The sequence below is a fragment of the Zingiber officinale genome, chromosome 7B, assembly GCF_018446385.1.
Source record: "Zingiber officinale cultivar Zhangliang chromosome 7B, Zo_v1.1, whole genome shotgun sequence".
Classification (NCBI taxonomy): domain Eukaryota; kingdom Viridiplantae; phylum Streptophyta; class Magnoliopsida; order Zingiberales; family Zingiberaceae; genus Zingiber; species Zingiber officinale.
The window spans coordinates 55,483,254-55,494,773 of record NC_055999.1 but is presented as its reverse complement, the minus strand read 5'-3'; the positions used below and the strand labels follow the sequence as shown (position 1 = coordinate 55,494,773).

General features: G+C 37.0%; 1 protein-coding gene across 1 annotated transcript; it reads left to right on the top strand.

The window, feature by feature from the left end:
- The first annotated feature begins 2,310 nt into the window (after positions 1–2,310).
- Positions 2,311–5,619, top strand: LOC122005754. Its single transcript, XM_042560940.1, has 4 exons — positions 2,311–3,605; positions 4,317–4,535; positions 4,621–4,712; positions 4,782–5,619. Exons 1-4 carry the CDS (start codon positions 2,469–2,471, stop codon positions 5,509–5,511), a joined length of 2,178 nt encoding a protein of 725 aa, XP_042416874.1. The 5' UTR covers positions 2,311–2,468; the 3' UTR covers positions 5,512–5,619.
- Positions 5,620–11,520: the final 5,901 nt, after the last annotated feature.

Genomic DNA, 11,520 nt, shown 5'->3' with positions numbered 1-11,520 from the left:
GAGCTTGGTGTGTTCGAGGGACGAAAAGATGTGGAAGAGTACGCTGGCAGACGAGAAGGAAGCATGCGGTGATTCCGAGGGACGAAAAGCCAGAGTGGACCTTGCTTGAGGAGAAGGCCGGAAGTTAGGTTCGGGTGAGCCCTATTCCGTATGGCCGAAATTACCCAAGCGAACAGAATCGGAGCATAAGACCCGGACTGAAGCAAGTAGAGCCGAAGCTGGAGGCCCGGTTGACTTTCACCTTCCGGGCCCCGGAACCATTCCGGGTGCTCGGAGTAATTCGGGGCGCTCGGAACCCAAAACATAGCCAAATTCGACGTGGCGCGTACTGTTGCATCAGGGATAAATTATTATATCATTTTAGCGCCTGGAACACTTTTAGGCGCCCCGTGCAGGGCTATATAAGCAGTCCTGCTCCAAGAAGCTAACAACAATAAGAAATATCCAAGTAATACTTGTACACACTTCCTTTTTTATTTAGCTTTGTCTTTCTGTGCTTTCATTGATGTAAAGAGGTTTCTCCGCCTAAAGGAGAAATTAGTGTGATTTCACTACCTTGGATTAACAACATCTCCGGTTGTAACCAAGTAAACCCATGTGTCTCTGTCTTTTAGTCCTTTTTATTATTGTGCAGGGGCTATTCCCCCTCCTCTAGCCGGCTGCCAAGGGTCCTAACAGTTGGAGCATCTTGTAAGAGGCAAGATATTCTTAGAGACAAACAACATGAAAAAGTTACAAAAGCACTAAGGAGAGGGGAGATTCTTAGTGGACGTTGATTGAATCAAGAACTTGGAACGAGCTAGTGATACTCCTTGGGGTTCATATTATGGTACTTTAGTTAGGTTCACTTCTAGATTTTTATTCGTAATTGAAGTACTTGAACTTATTATGGAGGATGGGGTAAGCACAGAGTAGAAAGTTGAAGCACACATATTGTTAGATGCAATGCAATCATTTGAGTTTATATTCATTATGCATTTAATGAAAAATGTATTGGGGATTACTAATGACTTGTTATTGGCGGTGCAAAGAAAAGAATAGTAGATTGAGAATGCTATGAGATTAGTTCATATATCAAAACAAAGATTGCAATCTACGAGAGATGATGAATGAGATTCTTGAATGAGATTCTCTATTGAATGAAGTTTCTTCATTTTGTTCTACACATTAAGTTATGATTCTAAATATGGATGAAAAGTTCATAGCTCCTGGTCATCCAAGATAAAGAACTCTAGAAAAGACTAACTTGGTTCCTTATCATTATGAGTTGTTTTGTACTATTTTAGATAAACAAGTTATGAAGCTTACTAGCTATTTCTCTTAGACAAATACTAAATTACTTCATTGTATGGGATGCCTTAATCCTAGGGACTCATTCTCTACTTTTAATAAGGATTTTTTTTTTGCTAGATTATATCTTAAGGATTTTTCTGTATATGATATTATGTTACTTGATAAACAATTTAAGAATTATATTATTGATATGTGCACAAATAGTAAGTTTTTAATAGTTGATGGGATTGCAGATTTTGTTATGTAAATGGTAGAAACAAGAAGACATGTGATCTATCCTTTAGTTTATATATTTGTTACTTTAACATTGACGGTACTAGTTGCTACTACGAGCGTAGAAAGAGCATTTTTTTGTAATGAAGATCATAAAAAATCGGTTGCATAAGCAAATGAAGGATGATTAACTTAATGTTTGCATGATTCCGTACATTAAGAAAGATATTTTTAATGGAATTGACAATGGAGCTATTATATAATGATTTCAAATCATGACTTCTTGCCATGAACAATTATAATTTCAATATAAAATTTTGTTGAAGTATATTTATTATGAAATTATATATCATTAACTTTTTGCTCACTCGATTATATTCTTGGCTTCGTCCTTGATGGCAACGGACACCTCACCAAAGTTATACTTAGGAGTTTCCTGTATCATCTTTGTTCCATGACATATTAGAAATAATTATCAATACGAGAGTGCTACATCAAACATAGATAGGATATTACTTGAGATTCAGATGTATATTTATCATTTGACAGACGTCTAAACTCGTACATCACATTTGGAGTTTATAAAGCAATTTATCTTCATCCAAAAAAAACAAAGAAACTATAAAAAAATTGGCCTGATTTGATTCATTATTATCCAGATAGAATCGACACGCTGGATTGGCGGACATAAGCAGTTTTTTTTTAAAAAATAATTCATCAATTTTATCCAATTAATTGAATCAGTAAAACTTCCGATCTGAGTGGTTCATTAAATCGACAGGAGAGCGGGATGATTTCAAATTTGAAAAAGAAAACACGATCCGCCCTCCAACGTTCATCTGAACGTTTACTCTCTCTCTCCCCTCTTAACATCCCACACATGCCTTTTCCATTCTGTGAGCCGCAAAAACCGAAACCCTTCCTTTCGGCATTTCCTCGAGCAGTTTGGTGTGGCTCACTCCATGGCGTCCCTCACGCCGGGCGTCCTCCTCAAGCTGCTGCAGTCCATGAACACTGACGCCAGGATCGCCGGCGAGCACCGTTCCGCCCTGCTCCAGGTCACCGGCATCGTTCCTGCCCTCTCAGCCTCCACCGCCGATGACTTGTGGCCCTCCCACGGCTTCTACCTCCAACTCTCTGACTCCACCAACTCCACCTACGTTACCCTTTCTGATGTCGAGGCAGATGCCATCCTTTCCAGCCGCCCCCAGATCGGCCAGCTTGTCCACGTCGATCGCCTACAGTTCGCCCACCCTGTTCCCCGCGCCGTCGGCCTCCGTCCTGTCCCCGGTGCTCGAGTCCACCTAATTGTCGGCTCCCCTGAACCCCTCGTCGCTCGCTCCTCCCCGGACCAGCGGAGCTTTGTCATCCAGCCCGCCTCAGCCGCTGAGGCTGGACCTCCCCTTGTCTCCTCTTCCTCCTTCAGATCCAATTCCCTCCTCCACGACAAAGATAGAAGAACCATCTTTGCCGCCAGGGAGAACGTCATCAAGAACCATGTCGATTCGGCCGGAAAGCCACGGAGATTCACGTCTCCCGCCTCAGCAAAATTGTCCTCCAGGAAAGTTTCTCTCGGTGACGTCAATGGCTCAGGGGATTTGGCACGCGATCCGTCTCCAGCCTCAAAAGCAACCTCTCGGGCGTCGTCACCTGCAGTGCAAGTAAGGTCAGGCGCGAGGGCCTCGTCCCCTGTTCCCTCCAAGTGCGAAGTGCCCAGTCTGGTTGCAGCGAAAGACGAGAACCGGAGAATAGCAAGGGAGCCTGCCATCATCGTGCCGTCTAGATACCGGCAACCATCTCCTATTGCGAGGAAAGCTTCTGGATCGCCAATGGGTAGAAGGGCCTCCATTTCTCCTGCACGGAGGCTCTCAGGAGGGTTCAAAATGACCTCGCCTGCAGGTGGGGAGGCTGGGGGGAAGAAGAAAACAGGATTGGTCGTTGGGGGCTTTGCAAAAGTGTCCGATGCAGCCTCAGGTTCCCTGAAATCCATCAGGAAGAGCTGGGACGATTCATTGCCTAATGTGGTCGGAGTTTCCGAGTCCAAAGATAAAGGAGGGTCAAAGAGCAAGGCAGACAAACAATCCATTTTGACAACTCAGGTATTTTGAAGCTTCAAAAGGGATTTCCCTACCTTTTTCAATTAATTGTTTTCGTGATAGATTCTCTATTAATAATCATTATCTTCAACATTCTTTTAATGCCATTTGATATCACTGCTTACACAGTTTAACTGGGCTTGCATAACTATTGATCAATTTAAAACTTGTGAATTTGCCTCGACTTAGAAAGCAGTTCATAATCCCATAATTCGATGTGTATTTTAATTGGTGAAAGTTTCTGTTATATTGTTGCATATGTTGTAGCCAACTATATATGTACATTTTTACTTGATCAGTCATTTGTCAGCTGAAAATCTAGGAAAATTTAAACTAAAGGATATGTTGAGAGTTCTATCTGGGAAAAATGCACCAATTGAGAATTTGTAATCAGGTGTGCCAATTCAAAATTTTTTAATATTTGATGCGTCAGTCATTTAAAAAATTTGCTAATCAAATCTGTCCTATCATTATTAAAATTAACAAACAAAATCTAGAACACGACCATCGACTTATATCTAGTTAATGTGTCTTGAGGCCTTAAAATGAAGCCCGCAAATTGTGGCTACTTCCTCTCAAATTTTGAATGATTGTCAATCATTATTGTAGTCTTTTGCAGTAAAAGTATCATAATATCATATTAGTTTGCCACATTTTTATCCTAATACAGATTCTTACTAATTAATGTGTAACTTCTTCACAAATGATCTTTAGGTTGCTGTGTCACAAAGGAGGAGCAATGTAGGAAGAATGCAAACAAATGATGAGAACACAACGTTCAGTGAAAAGCGAAGGACGAATAACAGGGTTTATTCATCCTGCGAATCCGATAAATCCAACATGATTCCAAAAATTACCGTTCATGACAGGAAGTGGACTGATGGCAGTATCCTGTTTGATTCTGTGTCTGAAAACCTTGCAAGGCTAGGAAAGGTAAGCATTTTTTTTCATCACTTTGATGTTTTGTTGAATTCCTAAATTGATTTATCAAAAAATTCTTTTGTGCAACAATTTGCAGGAGGCATTTCAAAGAAGAAACATTGCTGCAGTAGCTGCAGCTGAGGCAATTGAAGAGGCTTTGGCTACAGAATCTGTTATTAGGATCTTAAGGTGATAGTTTCTTGAATTCTTAGCACTCAAAGGCTGATAATGGCTAATGGCATTCCTTGTCTTCTCCAGCATGTTTTCTGACCTCTGTTCATCATCAAATGCTAGCAACCCTGTTCCAATGATTGATAGATTTCTACCATTGTACAACGATGTTTTAAGGTGGACTGCTGTTGCTGAGTCTCTGTATGCCAATCGCAATTCTGAAGGGCAGAGGGATGCTGTACCAACTGAGCATAGCAGTTTGGCAACTCTCTGGGTTGAAGCAGCATTAGCCACAGATATTCAAGTTCTCCATTTAGTAAGTGAAGAGGCTGAGAACCTATCAAAGAGAAAGGCTTCTGAAAGACTTACAATCCCACAATTGGATTCTTCAAAAACATTTTCGTCGAAAAGGCAATCAGTTGGCGTTCCTTCTAGGAACAACCACTTGAAATGTTTGCTCACTCCCTCAACAAACACTTGGAGCAGAGGTCATGAGTTGAGTGAAACATTGGAGCTTGCTAAAACTCTCAAAAGGGAAATGCAACTTTGGTTTCTGAAGTCTGTAGAGGAAGCAATGGATGTGGGCTTCCGATTATTTGGAGAGAAAATAGACATGGATGAGGAGGTCAATCGCAAGGAGAAAGTTACAGCAGTTCTCTCACAATTGAAGAGGATCAATGATTGGTTGGATGCGGTGGTGAGGACACCGGAGATTGATACATTGAAGGAAAAGATTGAGCAATTGAAGCGAAAGATATATGGGTTTGTGATCACTCATGTTGGCACTGCATTTGATAACTCCGTTATTCTCTCTTAGCCTAGCATATTGGATTCATCTTTGTTTCAAATTGTGGATGTCTTATCCTCATTTGTGGTATCAAAAGTTTCTAAAAAGATGTGACTATCCACTTAATGTTTTAGATAACACTTATAACTTTTTCGTGATATATTGTTCTAATAGATTTTGCGGTCAATTTTAAATGAGTGTAATGTTTTGTTGGGTGCTTGATCTTTTTCATGTAAAGGGTCCTTGTCCTAGACAAAATATCCTCTATGATTTACTTGCCTGTATTTTGTCGAGGAGTTAGAGCTAATAATATTGGGTTGTTTGGGTGAGCGATATCATCTTTTGTTTCAATAATTGATAATAGTAGAAAAGTTTAAGCATCATCAAAGTTCAAATGAAATGCATTTATCATACTTTATGTTAAGTCTTAGAATAACACAGCAAGTTGCAACATGCTCTTAACTAGCTAGGCCTTAGTTTTGAGCCTATTTAACTAACATGATAAATTGAATTGTTATGGAAAATATAGTCACATCATTATGTTGATATAATCACCCAAGCATATATGTTGTAATGTTATCTTAAGATGGACAGTTGGCTAGCGCATGGTGGTATTGCTGTTAGAATTTGAGAGATGTTCTAAGACAATCTTTTAAATTTGAGAGATGTCCTAAGACAATCTCTCAAATTTGAGAGATGTTTTACGATTTTTTTTAATAAAATTTATTTGATAATTATAAATTTACTATTTGAGTGCATATTATATGTTTGATTGTCTTAAATTTATTTACTGAATGTCCGTAATATAATTCATAGCATGAAAGAATTTATGATTGGATCGCAACTAATGATTATCTCTACATGTGCAATTATGAATATATTGAAAATTTTCTAATCATCGAATTGATGTATTCGTATACCATCAATTCTGTAAGACTAACATGAGTTATACTCCTTGGTTCGAGCAGTGATTTTCTCATTGGATGAAGACATTAGGATGCCGAGAGTTAAACGTGGATGTTGATTATGGTAACTAGTTCATTGGAGTGACTCGCTGTAAGACTTCATATGGTTCTCTCTATATATATATAGATATGTCTGTGAAGTTCTTACTGCAGTATGAGTGCAAGTTTCTTTCGACTTGAGGTATACAAGTCATCTTAGTCATGGAGACTTATACTTTGACATCTTAAGCAAGTATCTCATTGAGGTGTGGACCCGAGATGATTGGGTATAAGTTGAAGTGTCTGGATTCACCGCTCCTTGCGAGGAGACGTATACCCTATGACCACTCGTTAGGATTACTACTCAAAGTCTTTGACCAAAGCATCACATGTTAAGAGTGTAAGACTCTTGTACACATGTATGAGTAATTTGAATCCGCAGAACGAAGAATATTACTTGACCTAGGTGTGACGTAGTCAGCCTAGTGGGGACAAGACACATAAATCATGTCCTAAACCAAGTGGGTATAAGACGAATGAAAGAAACAAGACACGAGTCACTGTAGCTATTGAATGGTTTAAAATTAATTCTAAGATCAACTATGAATTTTTGACTAATTGGGTATCTTGATGTACTACTAGGTACCACTCATGATCGTTCAAAAATTAAATAATTAATTATAGACGACCAAGATAAACTGGGAACCTATTGGGTCACATGCACTAATGAGTCTCTAAAAGACGTAAAACAAGTTAAAGAATATGATTCTTAGATCAAAAGATAAATGTTTAGTTGGACCATACATAAGACAAATATGGAAATATTTGTCGCAATAGAAGCGCAGATAGGCCACATCTCTTATGAAAGAGTTGGACCATATTTGGTTTAATCATGAATTAGTCATGAACTAACTTAATTTAGTTGTGAACCAAACCAAGGGGTTAATGAGCTAATTTTTGATTAAGGGATAATGGGTTGGATTGGACTTTCTAATCCAACTCATCAATGGGGGCTATATATTGATATGGTTACGAGAAAATTATCCACATGAGATCATTAATTGTCTTGTAAGGTTTTTGGAAAACATTAATCCAATTTCTCTTCTCCTCTCCCTCTCCCCTCTCTCACAAGGAAGAGATTTCTTCCTTGTGGTGGTCACCGCCAACAAGGGGAAGCCCTTCCCTTTGTTACCGTGACCACCACAAGGAAGAAATCTCTTCCTTGTGTGATTCTCTTCCTCTTCATTTTGATCCCTCTTCTTCGCTCATGGCTAGTAACTTCCGAAGGAGAGGCTTGTACTTAAGAAGTTTTTTTGAGGAGCTTGATGTGGATAAGAATAGAGGTGAGGTTTAACAATGTTGCTACAGTTGATGCCCTTTTCGTTATAAGTCATCCGTAAGGTACACTTAGCGTAAATTTACTTTCCATAAAAATTTAATTATGTGATCATATTTGGCATGTTGTATCCTTGTATGCATGTGATGCGTGTGATGTAATAATTTAGGAATTATTATTGTTCTATTATCCACTGCATATATTTAAGAAACGTGTTTTAGCACACACCGCATTAGGCATATCCCAACAGTGGTATTAGAGTCTGATTGTGCTTCGACATGATCGTAAAATTATTTTACAATTCGTAATTTGTGTTGTAATTAATTTTATAATTTTTCTGAAATTATAAAGATATTTTTTGGAAAGTTTCCTAAATTGTTAAGAAATTATATTTTAGGAAAGTTTCTGAAATAATTTCAAAAAATTAAATTTAGAAATATTTTATTAATTTAAAAATTATTATTTCTAGAATTTTTTAAAATTTTAAGAAATATTCTATTTTTGAAAAATTTACTAATTTGTTAGGTAATACTAAATATGGAAAGATTCTGAATTTTTTTAAAAAATATTAAAATACCAAATTAAGATTCTAAATTAAATTATAGAATTAATATTTTCTATAATTTTTGGATTTATTAAAATATTTTATTTTTGGAATGTTTCCTAAATTGTTATGAAATATCAAATTTAGAATGATTTAAAAAATTATACAAAATCTAATTTTGAGATATTCTAAATTAAATTATAGAATTAATATTTTTTGTAATTTTCAGATTTATTAAAATATTCTATTTTTGGAAGTTTCCTAAATTGTGAGGAAATACTAAATTTAGAAAGATTTAAAAAATCATAAAAAAATCTTGATTTAAATTATTCTTTAATAAATTAAGAAATATTAATTATTTATTTCTTAAATAGTTAGGAAATTAATTTGAAAATTTGTCTCCAAAATAATTAAAGATTCTTGATTGATAGAAAGATTCTAGATGATATATGTTAATTAAATTTAGAAATTGATTTTCTAATTTGATTAGATAAATCTTGATTTATTAAAATCAGATTTATAATATTTTTTTATTTCCAAAATTGAATTATAACATATGTAAATTTATGTCATGAACATACCATATTGTATGCCATGTAGATGCATTAATTATGACATGATTAGATTTTGCCATGCATGTGATGTGATTAAATCTTTCCATATGTATGATGTATCATGCTATGCCATGCGTGTGATGTGTCATGTCATCATTTATGCCATGTGTGCGACGTGACATGTCATCATTTATGCCATGCGTGTAATGTTATGTAGATAGAATATTGCATGATGTAGATGAGACCTAAATCCCTTACTCAATATTAAAACCTACACCTTCCGTTAATATGGTAAGAACCAGAGTTTAAGTTCTTGTTTGAATTGTTGGCCAAAGTCAAGCTCAACTTGAAATTAAACATGTTCAAACCATAGAGATGCAATCTCATAATTAATGGGTTGGTTTTGCACTTGAAGCATTGATTTGTTGTGTCAAAGTCATGATCAATGTGGATAGAGGTGAAGTTGGGTGATGTGCATTTGATGTATACTTGTTAATGTGTTAACAACCCAATATTTATGCGAAGATCAATTAGTTGCTAGCATAATGTGATAATTGCATATAAGTGATATGCAATCGGTAAATATGTTATCTACCGCTATAACTAAGAATGACTTGTTGGCCAAAGTCAAGGTTATTCTTATCTACGGTGGATATCAACCCACTTGGAGAAAACCTACTATCTCCCGAATTCAAAATAAGGATATTTGAATTTGATAAATAAGAGAACTTTTATATAAATTGTTTATATGCCCTTTATACATTCTCATTTTTACATTTCTAGGTTAATCATTTAATTATGACTTCTATTAATCTGTGTTCGATTTTGGACTCGAACAAACTGACTAGGCTGAACTTCTTGAACTGGTTTCGAAATTTGATAATTGTTCTCAAAGATGAGAAGCTAGTTTATGTCCTTGATCAGCCTCTTCCCACCAGTCTTGATGCCGATGCAACTGCGGACCAACTATTGACCCTTTAGAAACATAAGGATGATTCTATACTTGCTAGTTGCATCATGCTAGCCGTTATGACTCCTGAATTATAGAAATAGCATGAGCATTTTGAATCTTATGATATTGTCTATCATCTTCGTGAGCTATTTGATGAGCAAACTAGATCCGAAAGGTTCGAGGTTTCCAAGCTTCTCTTTTGCTCAAAGATGCAGGAGGGTTCGTCTACAGTACAATACGTATTAAAGATGAATAACTACATAGAGCGTTTATCATCACTCAATTTTACGATGGATCATGAGTTAAGTATTGACTTAATTCTACATAGTTTACCGAAAAGTCATTCACAATTTGAGATGAACTATCAGATGAACAATTTAGAATCGACCATCCTTGAGATGATAAATATGCTTAAGACTGTGGAGCCTTCTGTTAAGGGTGAACAGAAAACAGTGATGTTAGTAGACTCCTCAAAGAAAGGTTCTAAGAGGAAGCCAAAATATCAGGCTAAAGGGAAGAGAAAAAAGACCAATACAGTAGAATAGACACAAAAGGGCCCATGCCATCATTGTGGCAAGATGGGACACTGGCGAAGAAACTGCAAGATCTATCTTGAGTTCGTGAAGAAGAATAAGGCATCCGATGCCCTATCCTCTTCAGGTATTTTCGTTATTGATTGTCATGCTATTTTCTTAGACACTTGTATATTGGATACTGGGTGTGCTCACATATATGTAATGACATACAAGGGCTAAAGAATAGCAGAAGACTCATCAAGGGAGAAACAAGTTTGCAAGTTGGGAATGGAGCAAAGATTACTGCAGTCGCCATTAGAACATACTTGTTAAAGCTTCCTAGTGGACTTGTCTTGGAACTAGATAATTGTTATTTTGTTCTAGCATTAATAAAGAACATTGTTTCTATTTCTTAGTTAAATAGAAAAGGTTTCTATTTAACTTTTAGTAACAATTATTGTTATATAACCTTAAATGGGGTTCTTTATGACACTTGAACATTATGCAATAACATCTAAGCGTTAGATATATCTACTAACGTACTGAAAATTGAAAATTAACCTCTTACTCGTGGAATTGTCGCCTTGGCCGTATAAGCAAGAAATGCATGTCTACATTGCAAAAGATTACAGTGTAGGTGCAGCGGAGACCGGCAAGAGGGGGGGTGAATTGCTTCTGAAAAATTAAGACGATACCCTCCTCAGATCTTTCAACTCAAAAATAAAGCAACTATAATAAAATTAAGAGCAGAAATAAAAGGAGACAGAAATTTAACCTGGTTACAACCAAGAGGGTTGTTAATCAAGGGCAGTAAGAAAAGCGCAGTAGAAGATCTCCTTTGCTGAAGGCGGAGAAGCCTTTTACACACTTAAAATGCTCACAAGTTGCTAAGAAAGACTACAGAATTGATTGCTTGAGTTGTTGTTTCTTTCCTAGCTCCAGGGGCTTTATATAACTCCTGAAAAGTCTATCTCGAGTGTCCAAGGCGCCTCCAACGAGAGAAGGGATAAAACTTTATCCAAACAGCTCAACGTTCATTTCTGCCGGGTCCGAGGCGCCTTCAACAGGGGTTGAAGGCGCCCTCAAGCTGGTGGCGCCTCCAAACCTGATGGAGGCGGCTCCAAGCTGGCTGGCAGCACTTTCCAGCTTGAATGCTTCTTCGCTTCGTCTTCCGAAGTCTCGTTCTTTTGGGTG

Bases quoted from the DNA above. Each gene is read 5' to 3' on its own strand.
- LOC122005754 (XM_042560940.1), top strand. From the start codon at position 2,469: ATGGCGTCCCTCACGCCGGGCGTCCTCCTCAAGCTGCTGCAGTCCATG. The intron at 3,606-4,316 runs GTATTTTGAAGC...AATGATCTTTAG, and splicing joins AATCCATTTTGACAACTCAG to GTTGCTGTGTCACAAAGGAG. The intron at 4,536-4,620 runs GTAAGCATTTTT...AACAATTTGCAG, and splicing joins ACCTTGCAAGGCTAGGAAAG to GAGGCATTTCAAAGAAGAAA.